This window comes from Neophocaena asiaeorientalis, unplaced genomic scaffold (genome assembly GCF_003031525.2).
Source record: "Neophocaena asiaeorientalis asiaeorientalis breed wild unplaced genomic scaffold, Neophocaena_asiaeorientalis_V1.1 scaffold59, whole genome shotgun sequence".
Classification (NCBI taxonomy): domain Eukaryota; kingdom Metazoa; phylum Chordata; class Mammalia; order Artiodactyla; family Phocoenidae; genus Neophocaena; species Neophocaena asiaeorientalis.
In genome coordinates this window covers 825,126-846,593 of record NW_020174268.1, presented here as the reverse complement: position 1 = coordinate 846,593, position 21,468 = coordinate 825,126, and the positions used below count along the sequence as shown (strand labels likewise).

Genomic DNA, 21,468 nt, shown 5'->3' with positions numbered 1-21,468 from the left:
CTCTGATCTATTAAAGTAAATTTGAATAAAGTAGAGATGGCTGATACCCCTTAGTGGTAAAATCAATACTGTAATAACTACAGTTCTATCCAAATTAATTAGTGAGTTAAATGGAATTCCAATAAATATCTCAATGGAATTTGATGTAGGTTGAAAAACTATGTCTACACTTCAACTGGGAGAATAAGCACAAAATTAAACAAGAAGTTTATAAAAATACGGATAGTAATTTGTATGTTTGCTGGGGCAAGGAGGGCTTACACTATTAGCTATTAAAAAACATTACAGACTCCCTTGTACCGCTGCTGGTAAAAGGGGAACTGAAGGGCTATCTGATGATACCAAACTCTAAAGAGTTTCCTAAATATAAAAGTATTAGATCTAAAAGGTATACATCTATTCTGAGGAAATAATCAGAGATGCACACAAGTTGTTTATGTAAGAGTGTTTATTTTAAAAATCATCTTAATGGAAAATTTGAAACAATTTGTTCAGCAGTAGAGGATTTGAAGATTTTGAAGTTTGGAATACAATGCATCAATTACTACTGTGTTTTAATGACGTAGGAATATGCTCACCTACGTGAAACTGAAAAAAGGCAAGATTATAAAATAGAGTCTGGGTGAGTTTAGAAGCCTACGTCTTCTTCTTATGGTACTTTGTGTGTGGATTACTTCGTGTCTCTAAACCTTATCTGTTATGGATGATAGTGATGTTATTTACCTCATGACATTGTTTCAAAGATTACGTGAGAGAGAGCACGTGGAGAGTTTATCCTGTTGCCTGGCATGTGGAAGCCTGTAAGTGTGACTCGAGGTGTCGATAAGCAGTTATAATTTCTGTATGTATGTAAATCAAGAAATGAAGGAAATATACTGACATGTTAAAGGAGCTTATCTCTGGGTGGAGGGTTTTAATGAGTGATTATTATGTTTTCCTTCATAGTTTTTGTATTTTCTACATTTTTGACAATGTATAAGTAAATTTTATAAGAAAAAAATTTTTTTAAGTTAGAAAGAAATTTAGTTTCTTAAAAAATTTCTTAAGTTAGAAGAAATTTAATAGGAAGTATTTATGGGTGGGAGATAGAGAGCTGTGTGATTCAATGACTATTGTAGCTGAAAGTCTACAATAGTAGACTTTTCAGAAAGCTGAAAGTTTCTTTATATTAAAATGATAGAATTAACAATAACTAGTAAGAAAGGAGTACACATTATTAATGCTATTTTTTCACTCTCCTACTTTACCCATGAGTATTTACTTCCTGGGATTTGGTTGGTCTCCTCTTGATATTTTGAGGTCATTTCCACTTTTTCCCATAGCCAAGGACATCTTTGTTCTTCTGGGCAAAGTTACTACTGTGGGGAACCACAGAACCAAGACTCCTCTAAGCTGTCCCCGGCCCCAAACTCTTCTCCTGTTTTAAAAATCATTCAAAGTAGGGGTTCTTGAACTTCATGGCATTAACTCTCCTGCTTCTACTATGCTTTTCCTCTTGTTGAGTTGAGAGAACACTCTCTCCTGGGAGAAGTATGTCCTGTCCGTGTGATGGCACTTTCATGTTTACATAAAGCAGTCAAGCTGAACCATGTCAGAACACGTCCCACCGGAATTCAAACATGATTTTAAAATGACCCTATCCTAGTCTCCAGTTACTACAGCCTTGCTTTGGAACATGCCTTTAAACTCATCAGCTTTCTCAAGCATCCAGCCTTGAACACACTTGTTTGTTGTATAGTTGAGCCTTTGGTAAACTGCAACACAGAGAAGTGATTTCTATAACCTCTAGCAGGAGATGGTGACCCTTTTCCTTCTTGCTGTTAGCTTGGGCCCCCAGCACTGATCCCTGGCAGCCCTTCCTCCAGTGAGAGCAATCCTGGCAGGGTGGGCACAGAAATTGGCACCGTTTGCAGTGTTGTCCTCATTGACCAGTGTTTGCAGGAGGTTCTGCTCTTGGCATCTCCAAGATGATATTTTGTTTTTCCTAGTACTTAAGTACCTTCTCTGTATGGAGCTCTGTCTGAATGCAGGGAGATGAGCAGAGCAGTGAGAAGACACACACTCTTTCCCCTGGGAGCCTTCATGGATGCACTTAAAACGTCGAACATTCAGGAACATTTATTCCTTGTCTCTCATTTGCATCCCTTCCTTCGTATTCCTGTGTCATGTTGCTTGAACTTGTATTCAGTAATGCATCTTTTTGTTTTGTATCACAGTTGTTTCTGGGTCTGTCTCTCTCATTATACTGTGATTTCCTTCAGGTTGGAGCTGGGTCTTCCTTGCTTCTGTACCTTCAGCCTGAATCCAGGTGTCTGGAAAACGGTTGGTGCTTCACAAATTTGTGTTGAGTGAGATAAGATTTGACAGTGTCTCAGATGCTGTGCGTCATGTCCCTCTGGCTTAGAGTGTTTTGATTTTCTTAATGTCCAAAGCTCAGTCCTTGGAACAGGAATGACTTATTTTGTATCTATCCAACGGGGTATTGCACTTATGTGTGAGAGCTGCATCAATGAACCAGGAATACGCTTATAAAGCATGCAGATGCAGCTGCAGTGGCTGTCAGTTCAGCAGAACAAATTAATTAGTTGAAATAATCCTTTGCGGCACCAAAGGAAAACCAGCCTCTCCCTAGTAAATATGGTTTGCTGCTTATAGAATAATCATCCTGAGTGCAGTGGAGCTAGAGCCCCCCCCTTCTGCCACCTGGAGCAGGGGTCTTGCATGATGATGGCTCATTGGTTCCCTTACCCTTCCCTCCTGCTCTGTTTTCTCCTCTCCCCTGTCCTTGCCTTCTCTTCCAGTCCTCTTTACTTCTTCCCTGACAGTCCTTGGCTTCATGATGTAGTATTTTGCTCTTTTACATTTTTACATATTAAAAACTGTATATCCGCTGGGATTTTTAAATAAAGTAAAGCATAAAGAAACAGAAATGGTCTCCCACACAGATAAACCTTCTTGATGGTTTGAGGACGTAATATATTCGCATGGTTCAAAAATTTTTTAAAAAAACCACTACTTATGATATTAAAGTTTCCTTCCTCTGCCTATCTACTCGCTATGCTTTTATCTCCAGTGATAGTTATAGTTAGCATCTTAGTATGTGGTTTACCATAAAAATGTCTAAAATATGATGTACACCAGCATATGAGTTAAAATGGATGTATGTGTATCTTTTCTGTTTACATGGAAGAGTCCCCCACAAAACTGCTCTAAATTGACTTTTATTATTTAATGTGTCTTAGAGATCTTGCCATAGGCACCCCCCTCAGTCTATCTAATTCTCTGTAACTGCTGCATAGTACTCTGTTGTGTGGACGGTCTGCCTTCCTGGGCCAGGTCCTTGTTAATGTGCATTAAGACTTTCTCCTGAACTTTTACTGTTTCAATAATACAAGTATGCCTCTCCTTTTTTTTTTTTTTTTGCCTCTCCTTTTATACATATCTTTGAACACTTCTGGAAAGGATATGTACATTTTACATATCAATGTTTATTGCTCTCCAAAAACTAGTTTTTATTAACTTCGACACTCCACCAGAGTGCTGGGATGTACCTGATTCTCTATCAAACTTTTCTAGTTTCTCTCACTGTGATAGAAGAAAAATTTTATCTCATTGTTTTGATTTATATTTCTTTGACTTTGTGTGAAGATGATGACTATTTTTAATTTACAGGCAGTCTGTAGTTTACCTGCCAACTTCCTCCTCCTATCCTTGGCCTTTTTCTGTTTGGTGGTTGTGTTTTCCTTGTTGGTTTATATAAGGTCTTTAGCTACCTCCTCAGGCCTTCCCTGAGACTCCATCTAAAATAGGAACTGAGCCACTGAGCCTCACGACAGTGTGTTTAATCCTCTGCATAGGATTACGGGCGGGTATTTTTCTCACTTATTCTTGGGCTTCCTTTTTTCCAGAATATAAACTCTTAAGGAGCAAGGATCTCATCTGTCTTGTTCATTATCATTTCTCCGTCATGTAGATCCAAGCCTGCCTCGTAATAAGCACTCAGATATTGTTGAATGACTGAATAAAAGAATAATTGAATTAGCCTATGTATGTCATAAACATTTTTTTAAGTTTTTTTTTTCCCCAATTGAAGCTTTGAATTTTCATACAGCCAAATTTATTAATCCTTTTCCTTTATGATTTCTGGACCTTCCTCATTCCAAGTTTATAAATAAACTTACCCATGCCTACTTTGGAAACTTCTGTGGTTCCATCTTTTAGATTCAAATCCTAGGGCTCTATAAAATTTATTTTGATATAAAAATAAAGGATCTTGTCCTAATTTTCTCACAGTAGTTGGCTAGTCCATCATCATTCATTGAACTATCTCTCCTGCAAGGGTTTAGCACAACAACTTATGGTAAACTGTGTTTCCATGTAGTAAGTCTTTACCTGGACTCAATCAGATTGTTTTAATTACTGTAGTTTCATGATATGTTTTAATATTTGGGGAAGCTGGTTTTCCCTCATTTCTTTTTTATTTTTTTTCGGTACGCAGGCCTCTCACTGTTGTGGCCTCTCCCGTTGCGGAGCACAGGCTCCGGACGCACAGGCTCAGCGGCCATGGCTCCCGGGCCCAGCCGCTCCACGGCATGTGGGATCTTCCCGGACCCGGGCATGAACCCGTGTCCCCTGCATCGGCAGGCGGACTCTCAACCACTGCGCCACCAGGGAAGCCCACGAAATGTTTTTTAAAAAGGCACAATAAGCCAGTATGTAGAACAAAAGAACAGGCCAGGAGGCTGGAGCAAAAAAAAAAACAAACAAACCAGGATATCAGCACAATTTCAAGCTGGAAAGTAGAGCAGGAAAAGGCAGAACTCATTTTCAAGAAGTGGTAACACTGAAGTTGAAGCAGTCCCGATACGAGTGTGGAATTGGAGGCAGCTGGTATCACTGAGGGCTAGGGTTGAAAGAAGGATGACTTGGAAATCTAACTCAGGAATGGTAAGATCCCTAGGACCCTTCCCCCACCTCACTGAAAGTTTAAAAAAAAAAAGTTGTAAGGATGAGGGATGAGGATGGTTGTGTACCAGGAAGGGAAGTTGGAATTGGGATGGATGTAGTAATAGAGATATAAATCTTCTCCATGGTAGGAAGCCAAAAAAGAATACTATTTTTTTTAAATTAAGAAATAGAATATTCATGCTTTGAAGGAGATAAATGACGGATGAAACCACACACAAAAATTGAACATGATTGTGTGGGTGAGGGAGAGGACTGGAGCTTCTTTTATTTTAATATAAGCCTAGTATAAGTAGTACTGTTGCTTGGTAGACTTTTAAACTATGTTCATATGGCGACAAAAATTAAAATGAAAGACTTTATGCCATTGTAGAGAATGAGTCTCTAGCACAAGGCTTGGCATCTAGGTATTTAATAAGTACTTGTGAAGTGGCTAAATGAATATTATTCAGTTATTTAGAAAAGTCTCCAATTTTACCCTTGTCATTGGTGCTTGGTAGAAATTAGAATTAAATAATGTGCTTTAGGGATTAATGAGTAGCATATTTGGATTATCATAGTATAAGAAACCAGTCTTTTTATTCTGGAGACTATAGAATATTGGAAGGCCTTTGAATATAGTTAAAAGAATAAAATGTCAATCTGAACTTTGAATTTATTTTATACTTTTCATCATGGAAGTTTGGGGGTTAAAAAGTACATGTGTTCATATGTGTTTATCAAGAGGTGACAATATTTTGTCTCTCAGAAAACCTCTTTGACTTAGGCACTAACTTATGACATGGGCCTGATAACTTCCCTCTGCTTTTTTCTGTCTTTGACATGAGGTTATAACTTGGTCTGCCTCAAGAGGTACGCAGTTGAGTGTTGAGATTCTCTGGCACCTAGTTCTTTGGTTTAATACTGTAAACACAGTAACTGAGTGTGGAAGTTGTTGCCTCTTCCAAGAATATAATCAGAATGTCAGAAACTAGAGATTTAGTTTTAGTAACATGATCTCCTATTTGAAGCAAAGTATCCTCTTCAGGGAGTCCAAAGTTCTGCTAGTATATGAAGTAACCAGTCAATGATAGGTGAGTATTATTCTGCAGAATGGAAAGTGTTTTTGGAATTGCTCTACAGAATCAAGTCCAATATATATTTGTAAGTAGCCATGAATTTGTTGGGAAAAAGAAGCTTTTTTTAGAGAAATTACCAAGAAATAGTATTGTGTAACATTCGTTAAGGAACTGATTTGTTTTGTTTTTCTTTGTAAGACACAGGCGAGTTTGGCTCACATTGTGTTTTCCTCTGTGTTACGTTGTACTGAATGGTCTAATATCTTGAACATGCAGATTGGCTTTTTAATCTCACAATTTTACACTCACAGAGTTGTTAGTTGACTAAGGCACAATTATTTTTGCTACCTGGTTATGTAAGAAAATAATTTCACATGGAAATGGTACTCAAGTAAAAGTTTCAAAAATGAAATATTGTATCAGCTAAGGTCAAATACTTAATTGATTTGGGTGTCTTCTGTACAACCATGTTAATTGAAAACCACATTTTAAAATTTCATTGTTCCTAGAGTGAATTACCAGAATTTAAACGAGAGCAAGAGGAGGAAGAAAGAGCCAAAATCCACCAGGCTGAACACAGGAGGTATTAATGGCAAAAAAATGAGCATCCTTGGTTAAGACACTACCTATAAAGTTTTTTCAATGTTTTGGGGAAACACTAAAGTAATATTGAATACAGTTTTGGAATGTATATTACCTTTTAATCTTTATATTATTGGGGTGTGGTATGTGTGAGGATGCCAGCTGCTATGCGTGCACACACACATACACGTACAATATCCAATTCTTCTGAACTGGTGGCATAAATTGACACTAGAAAGTGAAATCGGCTCTCAAGCTATATGTTTATTTAGGTCATACTTAATTTTCCCTCCATGGAACAAAGCATATTAATCCTTTGATATGATGCTTTACCATTTGTAGACTACTTTAGAATGATTGAACTAGTACAGATGGCAAGATACTTATACTTGAATATAAAAGCTCAGACAAGAACTACCATTAAAATTGTTTTATGTTGACTAATATATTAGGGAAAAAATCTTAAAATAGAACTAGTAAGTCATTTTTAATAGTGGAAATAGTCTCTATCTTATTTCTAATGTCAGGCAGTAAGAGTACCCAGAATATCATGTTGACGTTGGACCAGTGCTAATAACTACCATAGATATCATTATTCTAGATTTTCCTAGGGAGCAGCTGGGTTATTTGAGTTTACTGCAGTGTGATTGTCTCAGGAGAAGAATTTAATGTAAAGGCTTTTATGATTTAAAGGAGCTGTGGATGTGTACTCATATTATTTTGACTGGATTTTTCTGCTTCTATAGCCCAGTCAGAACAGTTTTAAAATATCAAATGTGAATTTATGTGTTCTTCTCTGGTTATAAGGAAACATAAAAACTCTGATACACTGGTTAGACTATTTTGTTGGGTAAAGGGGAAACGTTACTGCTACCTATTTTATAATAAAGTAGGTCATGAATTAGTTTAGTCTTTTACTTTTTTTCTCTTTAAAAGTCTTCCTATTAAAAAACCTGATATTGTATTTCTATAACACTGGTTAGTAGTAGCCAGTTATTTCTCTGAATTTCTGAGAATTGGATTATAAAGCTTTAAGCATTTTAAAGATAGTGGTATGTCACATTAATAGGTCCCATTGCTAAGAAATTAATCTTCAATGGACACCCAATAAAAATGCGGTATTTGATTAGAGGTGGAAAAGATTACTTTTTTTGTTACAGGAACCTTGACCCTTATTCTTTATTTCCTTATTGCTGAATACCTAAATATTGGTGGCACTATTTATTTCCTACATCTCCTATTCTTTCTATTGATTCTAGTTAAATATAGATCCAAATTTAATCCAATAGGAAATCTCTCTGGATAATAAACTCAGTAATCAGTTCTGAAACAACTGATCAAGTCTTTAAACATATTTTATGCTCTCTATCAGCTATTGATAAAAGCTTATGTTTGTATTGTCCTTTGGAGTTTATAGTGAGCTTTTCTATGTTATATGAAAATACTCGTTCAGTTGTCTCTTAATGCATAAAATAGCTGTGTCCATTCCTGATGAGGGCAACAATACAGACTATGTAGTTTGAGCATACGGGACATAAGTTAGGTTTTCTCCAGGGACATAATTTTATTGGAGACAAAAAGACAATGTGTTTCCTACTGTTTGGAAGTTCACATAGCAGAAAGTGCAGCCCTGAGTTTTATAATAGAAAGCTTGTAGATTCCTAATAAGCTTTACAATGAATCCCATAAGATTGAACCTGATTGCACCTGAACCTGACCCAGTGTAACTTTTTGAGTAAGAGAAGAAAGTTGAAGCTCCAGTGGGAAAAGACAGAGCACTGTGGTCAAGGACTTGAAAGGATCTGGGCCACAAGCTGGAAACTGGAATGAACTGAACTGATTTATTGAAACTTGAACCATCCTTGAACAATAGTTTTTATCCTTAGAAGAAAATTCAGAGCACTAGCTTGACAGCAATGAAATGTATGTATTTTCTAACACCATATGAAGCACAGGAACAAAAGCAAAGGCCCCAAGTCAGGAATGAGCTTGGTCTTTCTGAGTCCCAAATGATTTGATTATAGATGGTGAGGAAGAGAATAATACAACATGAGGTAAGAAAGGTAGGCAGGAAATAGAAGATTCTGTAAGCCAATGATTTTATTCTAAGACTAATAGGAGTCATGGGAGGGTTTTAAACAAAATTCTGGAAGGCACAATCCCTTTTATAATTTAGTAAGGTGGTTGTATGGAGAACAGATTGCAGAGGGCAGGAGTGGAGGCAGAAGCAAGATGAGAGACGACAGGGATTTGTACTAGAATGGTGGTCATCAAAAGAAATGGGTGATTTAGGATGTGTCTAGTGGGTGGAGCCAACAAGAATTCTAGTGGATTGGATGTGGGGTGGGATGGGGGATATTGAAGGAAAGCCCATCTTTGTTACTGACAAAAAGACTGGATAAAAACAGCCCCAGGCGTATGGACCATCCAGCATACCATTGGTTGTGTAGTTTTAGGGGGATCAAGGTCAGTTCTGTCTTCCTTAATATTCAAGTCTCCAGCTCAAGTATCTTACTTCGACCTGCATGCTGAGAGGTCTAGAAAAGGTGACTTAAACATTCAGTTCTGCAGTGAACCAGGCTGACCAGAATATGGCACCTGGGTAGATTTTATGGTGAGAGATTAAAAAAAGTCTTCTGATAACTAAGATGTGACCACTGCCAGACGCGGCTTGGAGTTGAGGAGAAAACAGCAACCCCATAAGCCAGAGACTTAACGTGGGTCAACATGCAGTTGGCATTTTAGCTGGCACACTGAGCAAGACCACTAGGCAAACCCCCAGCCTCTGACTTTGCCACTCAGCAGTCATTACCCTCAAAGTTCCCAAATCTCCCACAGTCGCTGACTTACAGCCACCCACCATGACCACATTCGCTAAACTTCATGACTAAAAAGGAGGCTAACTTGACTGGGTCCTGCCTAGCCTCCCTGCCACAAGCATGGATTGAGTGGTTGCTGTGCTCCAGGCACTCTGTTTCTGCTGAGAAGCTTATGGTCTTCATGACACTGTTCCTCAATATCCCGTTCACATCATAGGGTACCTGTTACAATGCTATTTCTCCAGCCACCACGTCCCTGACTCTACTCAGCCATACATGGGCAACTCAGAGCATGGTGTGGCCTTTTTCTTTTTTAACTTCAAAAAGTGTAAGATATAACACACAGAAAGTCCATGAAATGAATATTTAGGATGATTAATTATAAAATGGACATCCAGGTAACCAGCTCCAGGAATAGAATATAACCATCATCCTATAGGTAACCTTATCCTGACCCTTATATGATCACTTCTTGCCTTTATCGTTTTACCTCCTATATGTTAAACTTAATTTCTGAAATTGGTTGCTGCAAGTATGTCCGAACATCAGGGAAAAATGTACCCCTCCCTTCTTTTGAAAGTTTGGGCTTCCTTCTTCTGATATTTCCCTTTTCCCACACTCTCTTCCTATTTTCCTTCTACTTTTCACTAATGGGATTTACCTTAGCAAGACTGGCAATGGGGTACAGGATATATGGGAGGGACATCTGTCTTGTAAAAACAACACCACAGAGCTATGTTTGGTTTCTCTTTATGTTTTAGTTCTTGCTGAAGCTCCCATCTTTCCTCAGCTTCTGGGGTTCACTCCTGGCATGGCCCTGAGGGGTGTGGTTGCTTGGGTGACCAAGGCTCTTGTGGAACTGGTAGAGGTGGGTAAGTGAAACAATGAAGTTAAGAATTTATGCCCCTTTTGGTCTGAGCCAAGACTGGCACCGGCTCCACCAAAGGACCGTTCACAGCATGTCATATGGTTAATGTGAAACGAAGTGTCTGTAGATTTCTTCTGAGCTGAATGGGGGCAGCAGTCCCCACAGTCAGTTCAGACAGCACATAGGTTCTCAGAAATCTCTCAGCCCTGCAGCAAGCTTTCCACTTACACACATTTTTCATTGTTTTAAAGGGTAAATAATGCTTTTCTGGACCGACTCCAAGGTGAAAGTCAACCAGGTGGCCTCCAGCACTTTGGAGGCTATTGGAATATGAATAGTGGTAACAGCTGGGTGAGTTTTATTTTTATTTTTTCTAAAAAAAATCTTTCAAAGTTGAAGAATAAAAACAATGAGAGTTTTAAAAATATGTTGTGGCCTTCTCCCCAGATACTATTTTTTTTTGGCGTGCTATTCAGCTGTGTGATGGGCAGTCAGCCAGGGTGATTACTGTAAATTCCACAATAGCTTCTGAGAGATGGAGAAGGTCCTGATTTCAGCTCCAGTCAATGCCAATCACAATAAAAAAATGACACCTGCCCTTTGTTTGCTGTGTGGTTGCCTGGACTGCAAGGCTTTTTAAAAAATCACCCTTTGCCCAGACCTAAAACAAAAACAAATGAACATTTTTTTTCAGGAAGATTTTCAGTGACATATGGTTATAAAAATAGTAAGCATTCTCTTGTAATATATTCTTTCACTGAAACTAGCACGTCAAAGAAACCAGCGTTTAATTTTTCACTACAAAATGATTTTTAAAAACCCCTACAGCAAAATGCACTTTTTGAAAATGAAATGTTCTTACAGATTTCCGTGAAGAAAACCTTGCAACTGTGTTGTAATATGTGTGTAATGTGTGCATAATATATTATTGAAACAGCGCCAAAGCTTTGGAATGTATGGGATTGTGGGGTTTGCAATGTGTACAGAATCAAAAGTAACTACAGTGGGTTTTACAATTTAATTGAAGCCCAAGTGTATATGTGCCTACTCAAAAAAACCCAGAATGGATAGAAACCTTTAAACTGGTAAAATACAACAAAGTAATCAAATGCTTGCTGACCTGGAAACTCTAGAGGAGATCACCCCTTAACAAATACTTGATGGACAAAAGATCATTTTTGAGAAGACAATCTGTTAGAAATCTTATATGCATGTTTCCTTGGAATGCATCTAGTGGTTAAAATTTATGGATGGATTTCAAAAATGTATATATATATTGAAGATAATTAAGTGTAGACAGATTTGTAGAGAATGCACGGTGGATGTGTCTATTTATAAGGTATGCTCATGTGTTTCACTATGGCATTCAGAATAGGGACAATGTACAAGAGAGAAAAAAGAATCAAAACACAGTATCTTTGCATCTTGTGTGAAATTGACATATTACTGACTTATAAGAATACACGAGTAAGAGTCATGTGGAAAATAGGGCATTGTGAATTTAAGACTATCCAAGTTTATAGAATTTATAAGTTGTGAAATGTGATTGAAACTCAGATTTTGGACAGGACTTGGAAACTTGCTGTACATTTTCTCCTCTACTTAATAATTCCTCCACCACCACCACCACCAATTTAGAAGGTACATATACATAGAAAAATACCTGGGATTGAAGGGAAGATGATGGGAGAGAGTAAATGAAGACTGCATGGGCTGCTGTTAGGAGAATGAGGATATGGGAGTCTGGCTCACCACTGACTATTGGTAGGTCTTAGGTAAGTGAGCTGTGAATCTCCACTTAGGTTCCTCACAGATAAAAAGAGAGGAACATTGCTTTCTCGCGATGTGATGTGAGTGAGGATGATTGAAGATTCCTTAGTAAGATAGGCATATCCAAGTCCAAAGTGTATATTGGCTTCTCCCTTGCGTGAAAGAAGCAGTGACACAAAGGTAAGAACTTGCTCAGTCTCCCATCTCCACCTCACTTACCTACACACATCTCTTCCTCTATGTCTCCTTTTCCTTATGGACCAGATTCTATCTCCTCCACCTACTGGGGGACTTTGTTCTAACAATGTTCTTCTCTCTCTCCTGAACTGTCAGCTGTCATCTTGACTAGAAAATTCTCACCAGCAGAAAACTTAAATAAATATACATTATATATTGAAGCCCCTTTCCCTTTTGCTACTGTCCTGTTTCTTTGTTCCCCTTTAGAGAAGAACTTTGAGGTATCTATCCTGTCTCCAATTTCTTTCCTCCCTTTTCTCTTAAACCCAGTCTAATCGGAATTTAGACCATATCTGTCTAACCACAGTGTTCTTCTCATGGTTACTGACATTGTCTACATTACAAAATCAAATGGTTATTTCTCAATTTTCATCTTTTGACCGATCAGCATCATTTGTCATGGTGAATCACTGCCTCCTCTTTGAACCTCTTTTTTACTTGGCTTCTGGGACACTGTACTCTCCTGGGTTTCCACCTATTTCAGTGGCCACTCCTTTCTGTTCTCCTTTGCTGAATCCCCTGTATCTTTCTGTCCTCTTAACAGTGGAGTGCCTCAGGGATCCACCTTGGACCATCTTCTTTACATTCATTTAATACCTTCATGGCCTCATTCATTCTCATGAAATTAAATACCAGTATGCTCTGTACTCCCAAATTTCAATTTCCAGCCTAGACCTCTTCCTCTAGACTTGCAGATCCATTTGTCTACCCAACATCCCTACTTGCATGTCTAATAGACATTTCAACCTTAATATGTCTAAAACTTCACCTTTGATCCTCTTTACCCCAATGCTCTATCTGCACTTTTTCCTGTTTGCATAACAGTACAACCCATCTCTCACATCCTCACAGCTGACCCATCATCAAATCTTCTTGACTCTTCCTTCAAAATAGATCCCAACCTCTATCACTGCTCATCTCAATTCTTGAAATAGTCTCCTCGATGGTTTCCTTGCTTCCACACTTACCCACCTAGAGTCTTTTCTCAATATGAGACTGAAAAATAAGTCAGACCCTGTCACTCCTCTGCTCAAAGCCCTCCAATGGCTCTGATAACTCTCCAAATGTTTGGAGTAAAAGCCAAAGTCCTTAGAGTAAAAGCCAGAGGATTTCTATTTACTAACCCTTACAGGGGCTCCATGATCTAGACCCCACTCTACTCCTCTGGCACTCTCCTCCTACTGCCCTTCTTCCTCATTCCTCCCAGCCATGCCAGCTTTCTGGCTGTTCTTTGAAAACTTAAGAACTGGCTGCTCCCTCTGTACTCTTCTCCAAAGTGTCCAAATGATTTGTTCTCTTTTCAAGTATTTTCTTGGGTTCCAAGAATTCCTTGGCCATTCATTTAATGCTGCCACCTGTGCCCTTACCCCAGGCTCTTGTCATTCTCTTTGCAGTCTCCATTTCTTTATCCAGTAGCACTCTGCAACTTCTAGCCTAATTTTCTAACATCATTTTCTTATATGTTTTGTTGACTAATTACTCTTATTCTCTCCCTGTGGTAATTTATGTTCCATCTTCCATCAGAGCAGGGCCCTTTGACTGTTCTGTTCACTGATATAGCCCAAGCATAACACAGTGACTGGAACTTACCACAAGCACAGGGAAACATGTGGTTGTGGCTGAGGTCACCAAAATGACAGAGATTTAGAACCAAATGATTTGTTATAATAAAATGATTAGATACTGAATTTAAAATAACTATGTATAAAACATTTGATGGAATAGATATTGGATTTGAAACGATGAGCAAAAACAAGAGATACAGACAACCAGGAAGATTTTCAAAGAGAGTAAAACAGAACTTCTAGGAATAAAAAAATACAATCTTTGAAATTAAAGCACCCAATGAATTTATAACAAAAAGAATACAAATTAAGAATTAAACCAAAATATCATTTTTCGTCTATTATTTGGCAAAGCACAAGAGACTGACAACATACTCTGTTGGCAAGATGGGGGAAACAGTTTCTTTCACACTTTGTCGGTGGGAATTCAAAATGATTTAAACCATATCTAGATTAGTTACTGTCTTCCCATAAAATAAAAACCAGGCCTACACATATTACAGAAAAGTTTTACTAAATGTTCAAGAAACAGATTATTCCAAATGTCTAGAATGTTTTCCAGATAAATGAAAAGGAGGGAGTATTCTTCCAAAGGATTAAGCAGGTGAATGTAACTATGAATCAAAGTCAAAGACTATATAGAAAATAAATTATAGGCCAGTCTCACTCATAAACATAGATTAAAAAAATCACAACAAAATTTTGACAGATTCAATTATGAATTTCTTTAAAAAAGCATAGTATATCCTTATCAAATTATATTCATCCCAGAAATACAAGCTTGGCTTATCACAAATAAACAAAAAAAACCCCAAAAAATCTCCGAGATAATTTACCTCATAAATTATAGGAGAAACACCATATGATCATCTCAATAGATACAGAGAAAGCACTTGATAAGTTTCAATACTCATTTGCAGTAAAAACTTCTAGCAAACTAGGAATAGAAAAGAAATTTCTTTAGCTAATACAGGGATCAAAGTTCTATAATAAAAACACATCAAAAGCTTTTCTTTTGAATCAGATATAATCATTGAAAAGGAAAATATTTATAAATCACAGATGATACAATTATCTACTGAGAAAATCCAAATGAATTTATATTAAAATTATTAGAATAAACAAGGGCCTAGCCATGTTGGTAGATAGAGGATCAATATATAAGAACTAAGTTTGTCTCTACGCGTAGAGAATCAACAAAGAAACCTAATAAAAAGGTAAAACCAAAGATGTATATTACCTTTAAAATACATATACAATTTTATAGAAAGACATTAAGGAATAAATAAATGGTGTTTTACCTTGTTAATGGATACGAATGAGGTCTCAAATAATCCGTTGATTTAGTTAAATTCTAATCAGAGCAAAGAACCAAGAATAGCCAATTCACTCCTAAAAATATAGAAGTACATATGGGACTTAATAAAATATTTAATATGGTATAGAATTGGCACAGGCGGACCCAACTATTTCTAGAATTTTGTTGTATGACAAAAGGTAGAGCCCATCATAAGGGGAAAATGGACTCTTCAACAAATGCTGTTGGGACAATTGAGTACCCACATGAAATCATTAAAAAAATCAATTCCAGGTAGGGTAAAGCTTATAAATAGAAAGGAAGACTTTTTAAATTCTAGAAGAAAATAGAGTATTTATAAAATTGAGCTAGGGAGGATTTCATAAGACCCAAGGTATAAACTAAAAAGAAATGATAAATATACATTAAAATAAAACATCTGTTCATCAAAGGACACGATACAAAAATAAGAAAAGTTATAAACTAAACTTTTAGTGTGGATATGCTTTATAAATAACAAGTGGACAAGAGGTTAGTATACAGAATATATTTAGAATGTGGCATTTGTTTAGAAGTTGGTAAATGACAATTAAGCTCCTACAAGGAATGAGAGAGGAGGGCTCACAGATGGGGCTTGGAGGATATGCTGGAATCAGTAAAAAGCCAAAGACAGAGAAAGAAAGGAGGAAGGCAGAAAATATGATAAAACTATGATGAAAGCCAAAGGAAGAAAGACTTGTTTCTTGAAACATCATATGGACACTTAAGTAGTAGGCCTTTGATCAGCATATTTTGGGTAGAAAAATTAGACCGATCCTTATTTTTAAAGCTTTTTCTAATTTAAATCACATTCTTTTCAGGTTACTTAATACATATTTGTTATTTGATTATTTATTTATAATTTTTATTTTTTAAAAATTTTATTGGAGTATAGTTGATTTACAACGTTGTGTTAGTTTCAGGTGTACAGCAAAATGATTGTTATACCTATACATGTATTCATTCTTATTCAGATTCTTTTCTCATATAGATTATCACAGAATATTGAGTAGAGTTCCCTGTGTTATACAGTAGGTCCTTGTTGGTTATCTATCTTATGTATAGTAGTGTGTGTTAATCCCATGCTCCTGATTTATCCCTTCCCCTCCCTCTGGTAACCATAAATTTGTTTTAGATATCTATAAGTTGGCTTCTGTCTTGTAAGTAAGTTCATTTGTATCATTTTTTAAAAATTAGATTCCATATATGAGTGATATCATATGATATTTGTCTTTGTCTGACTTATTTCACTTAGCATGATAATCTCTAGGTCCATCCATGTTGCTGCAAATGGCATTATTTCATTCTTTTTTATGGCTGAGTAATATTCCATTGTATATACGTACCACATCTTCTTTATCCATTTCTCTGTCGATGGGCATTTAGGTTGCTTCCGTGTCTTGGCTATTGTAAATAGTGCTACAGTGAACACTGGGGTGCATGTATCTTTTCAAATTATAGTTTTCTCCGGATATATGCCCAGGAGTGGGATTCCTGGATCATATGTAATTCTATTTTTAGTTTTTTAAGGATTCTCTAGACTGTTCTCCATAGTACCATATTCTTTGATAATTTAAAATTGCTTTTATATTAAAAAATTGTTTCTGGTCTTCTAGAGTCCTTTATTACTTTTCATGATGCATCTAGGGTAGGATGTTTAAAGAATCACTTCAAACGATCCCTCCTCTGATACCAGTAGGTGAGGCCCTTCGAGATGCTGTGGCAACGCTGACTCCAGTGTCTTCAAAGGCGGTTAAGCATTTGCCATGACCCACGAGGCAACCTGAAATTTTAGTTTCCCAGAATGTTAGAGCACCAATAGTCTGACTCCCAGGTGTACCTTGGCCCAGCAGTCTGGGAGGCCTGATGGAGATGTCATGACTGTTTGCACATAGTGGGGGGAGGGGACTCATTTAAGTCTGTCTCCTTTCCTCCACGTCCCCTTAGAAGTCACCTTCCTGCTGTATGATACAGTGTGCCTCTACTCCACACAGTTCCATTTAAATTGCTCTGCTCCGTACTACATTTGCCCTGTCCTTGCTGTAACTATGGAGGTGGGTGACAATATTTGTGAACACTATTAGTTGTGACCCGTGTTAGCCTATCTCTCAGAACACAGCTGATGAGCTGTCATTCAATAAGCCATTACATTGTTGACAGAGACCATTTTGTGACTCAAAATGGAACTTGAAAATTAAATCATTTTACTGGGACTTGAAATCATTAAAAAAATAGTCAGGTAGAGTGTTTTTTGGAGGAACTTCATTTTGGATTTACAAAGGCTTTGAATTTTGTTGCTGTACTAATTTTTGTTTTCTTTTTCTTCCAGGATATATGAGAAATATTTGCTTACAACTGGCCTTTGTCAACTGACCTTGAAAAACCACACGAGATGCTTTTCCTTCTTGCAGTTTTGTTCAGCCTCACTGTTTTTACCTTGACTTCAACTGCCCACCCACTCAGCTGAGCAGCTGGGGATGACTGGTTTCTCCCTGTCGTTATTTATGCATGTTTGTAGGAGCTGATTACTGAACTCATATTTAATCTCTACTGCCAGTGAAATGCTGCATTATTTTTCTAATTGGTTTCACCTCGTATTGGTAGTATAATTATAGACGTGTTAGTAAGATAGAAAAGGAGGGAATCATTTGATGCTTTCAGGTTAGTGAGAGCTGTGGGTGCTGCATGCCTGTCTCTCTAAACAGCTAATTCTTATCTAATTCTCAGATCAGGTTTGGGGAAGCTTTGGCACCTTTAAATTTTTTTATTTTTTTAATTTTTTTTATTTTTTGTGGTACGCGGGCCTCTCACTGCTGTGGCCTCTCCCGTTGCAGAGCACAGGCTCCGGACGCGCAGGCCCAGCGGCTATGGCTCACGGGCCCAGCCGCTCCGCGGCACGTGGGATCCTCCCGGACCGGGGCACGAACCCGCGTCCCCTGCATCGGCAGGCGGACTCCCGACCACTGCGCCACCAGGGAAGCCCTTTGGCACCTTTAGATTTGAATCCCTACTTTCTTAATTCAGGGCACAAATGTGAGCAAAAGAAAAAAATAAATCTTTTATATGCTTGTAAACAAATTTATAAATAAAATTTGAACTGCTTCTGTATAAATGGCTTTTGGTTTTTAATGAAAAGCTCTTGAGGGGTCTCATTCTTATATTCTCCTCTACAGTCCATAGAGATCAAATGTAGTACTATAATCACTATTGGAGTTGGCTTTGGTCTTGACTGACTTACTAATACTGTTCTTCTGGTTTTTCAGAGTGGGATAGTTCATTTCCTGAAAGGCCAGACACAGATACCACGTGTGGTTTGTAGGTATTTTGGAAACTTGTCTTTGCTCATGCAACCTATTTCCTATTACTAATTCAGCAGGCTTTCCTGTTCTACTTTTATGAACTTGAACCAGTTTATAGACACTAGTGTGAGAATATTGGTTTTCCACACTGTATGGTCTGGCCACCCCCATCCCCCCACGTTATGTAGGCGAAGCGCTAGCATTGCATTTAATCTTAGAAGGAAGGTTGGAAGAGTAGATAAGTTTTGCAGCTGGACACGAGTAGACAACACTTTGCAGCATTTAAGAGATCTTCTGTGTTACCAACTGCTCTGTCGTAAGTAACTTTCTAAACGTATATTTAGGGCAAGACTGGGATTTCAGGTCCTTGGGCCGAGATTGAGGGAGCTCACAGAAGTGGGGTGAGGGTGTGGTACAGAAAGAGCTGCACTGGGTGGTGGTGATGGTGGTGGTGGCTGACAGCATATGGTGCTCAGCTCGTTTCTTTGGAGTAAATAATGCAGACACTCTTGGTTTCCCTCTCTTCTGCCAGCTGAACCTACGTTAGTGCCGTTGACAGTAATATAAAATGTTTGGTCCATCTAAATCTTTGTCACTGCCTAATATGGGGAAAATGAAATCCCTCAGCCTGGGTTGGAAACACCGCCAAACTGATTGTAGGTGTGTGGATGTCACAGGCATTTTACTGCTGTGGCATGCAGCCATTTCAGTCCTACACCTGCCAGCCTGGCTACCTCACAGTCCATGGTCATGTTCTGGTTTTTGTGTCTACGCTTGGCATTCCTCACTTGCCGCTATTTTCCAGTGTGTAACCTGGAGTCAATGTAGGGGAAAGAGATGCTTTCTTACTTTGGGGAATCTTAGGAAAGTTGGTGTCAATTTCCTTTCTACTGCCTGCCATATCCTGCATTCCCAAAGATTTTGTTCAGGTGTCTGGTCTCATAAAAAAAAATCATTGTGCAGGTATGGAAAATTGTGACTTTATGGCCCAAATTATCTCAACTACATATGGGATGGTAAACATCTTCCTTGAACAATTCTCTGTGTAGGTAGAAGTAACCAGAAATGAAGCAAGAGTTGCTGTGTAAGGGAGCCTACCATTTTGCTTTTCATATTTAATCTGCTCTTGATTGGAATACAGTTTGACTTTTGGGTAACCCTGGATAGGAATCCCAAAGTTCCAATCACCTTTTCTATGCTTTTAAAGTACATTTTCTGAAAAAGAGAATAAAAATGAGACAAACTGTTACAAAAGTAAGTTTTTGTTACAGACACTTGAGACATACAGATGAGTAATAAAAAGGAAAAAAATTGGTGATTTTTTTTTTCAGGTTTTATTTGTTGATCTTCACACCTTAGTATTTTGGTATGCGTCCTTCCAGATATTTTTATCTGTATGTATATCAAAATCCCTGCAATAAAGTCCTTACAGATACTTGTCTAATGATTGGATGAGGACAAATACCTTGAATTAGAACTTTTTTTTTTTTTTTTTCGGTATGCGGGCCTCTCACTGTTGTGGCCTCTCCCATTGCAGAGCACAGGCTCCGGACGCGCAGGCTCAGCGGCCATGGCTCATGGGCCCAGCCACTCTGCGGCATGTGGGATCCTCCCGGACTGGGGCACGAACCCGTGTCCCCTGCATCGGCAGGCAGACTCTCAACCACTGTGCCACCAGGGAAGCCCAGAACTGGTGGTTTTAAGGAAATCCACATTTATAGGGGTTTTAATATATGTAGTTAAATTACTTTCCCCAAAGTTGACATCAGTATTTACTGCCACCAGAAGTATGCTCTATACCCTCCCTCATCCTGTTACTATTTTTTTAAAATCTTCGCTTATAGACATAGAGAATGGACTTGAGGACACGGGGAGGGGGAAGGTTAAGCTGGGATGAAGTGAGAGAGTGGCATGGACTTATATATACTACCAAATGTAAAATAGATAGCTAGTGGGAAGCAGCCGCATAGCACAGGGAGATCAGCTAAGTGCTTTGTGACCACCTAGAGGGGTGGGATAGGGAGGGTGGGAGGGAGACGCAAGAGGGAGGAGATACATATACATATGTATATGTATAGCTGATTCACTTTGTTATAAAGCAGAAACTAACACACCATTGTAAAGCAATTATACTCCAACAAAGATGTAAAAAAAAAAAACTTCCCTTACATGTTGAGTGAAAAATGTCATTTGGAGAGCTTAATCCCTCTTTTCTTTTTCCTTAGGTCTACTCGTCATTTTTTATCTTCTTTTGTGTGCGTGCATGTGTGCGTGTGTGTGTGTGTGTGTGTGTGTGTGTGTATAGTTGATTTGTAAAAGATTTCTCTGTTGAGATATTACGTTGTAAACATTCTAATTTTTATAAATCTTTTAATTTAGTATTTAATTTAGTATTGGGTTTTAAATATTTGTGTATGGGGATGTATCATTCTTTTTCCTTTGTGGTTTCTTCTTGGTGTTATGTTGATAGATTTTAAAATGTGCAGCAAGGCAGCAACCCACCCAATGAGAAAATTAAGGCCTTCTCCTAGGTGTAGTTATGGGTGATATGGGGCAGAAGATCTTACACCGTTCATAGCATAGACCTGAGCTCACAGGTTTGTTTTATGTATTTTTACACTGAAGAAATATTTCCTGTGGTCCCTAAACACTTTGTTTAGGTTGAAAAAAATTAGATTCCTTCCATAGATTGATTTTGTTAAACATTTAAAAAATTCTCTAAGCTGATTTTTAACTTGAAGATTTGTTTGTCTTTTAGAAAGTATCTTTATGAAATTACATTATAGTTATAGTAAACATAGAAATATTTCCTTCCAAAATAAAGCACTTGGCATTTATAAAAATGAAAACTTCAAGTTAAAATTCAAAGTTTTGATAACCCTAGCTAAAAATTTTTAATTGATTTTAGGAAACATAAATCATAGAGACAGTGCCTGCAGGCTGAATTTTAACTTCCAGAATATGAAACA

At 37.8% G+C, this 21,468-nt stretch overlaps 1 protein-coding gene across 1 annotated transcript in view; it reads left to right on the top strand.

Annotated features, from left to right (window-relative positions):
• EPSTI1 (epithelial stromal interaction 1) overlaps positions 1-18,068 on the top strand; it is a 98,770-nt gene extending 80,702 nt beyond the window's left edge. Inside the window, exons 8-10 of the mRNA XM_024755315.1 lie at positions 6,533-6,606; positions 10,544-10,643; positions 17,530-18,068. Coding sequence (XP_024611083.1) covers positions 6,533-6,606; positions 10,544-10,643; positions 17,530-17,538 — 183 coding nt within the window. The 3' untranslated portion in view covers positions 17,539-18,068. The remainder of the gene's footprint in view (positions 1-6,532; positions 6,607-10,543; positions 10,644-17,529) is intronic.
• The last annotated feature ends 3,400 nt before the right edge of the window (positions 18,069-21,468 follow it).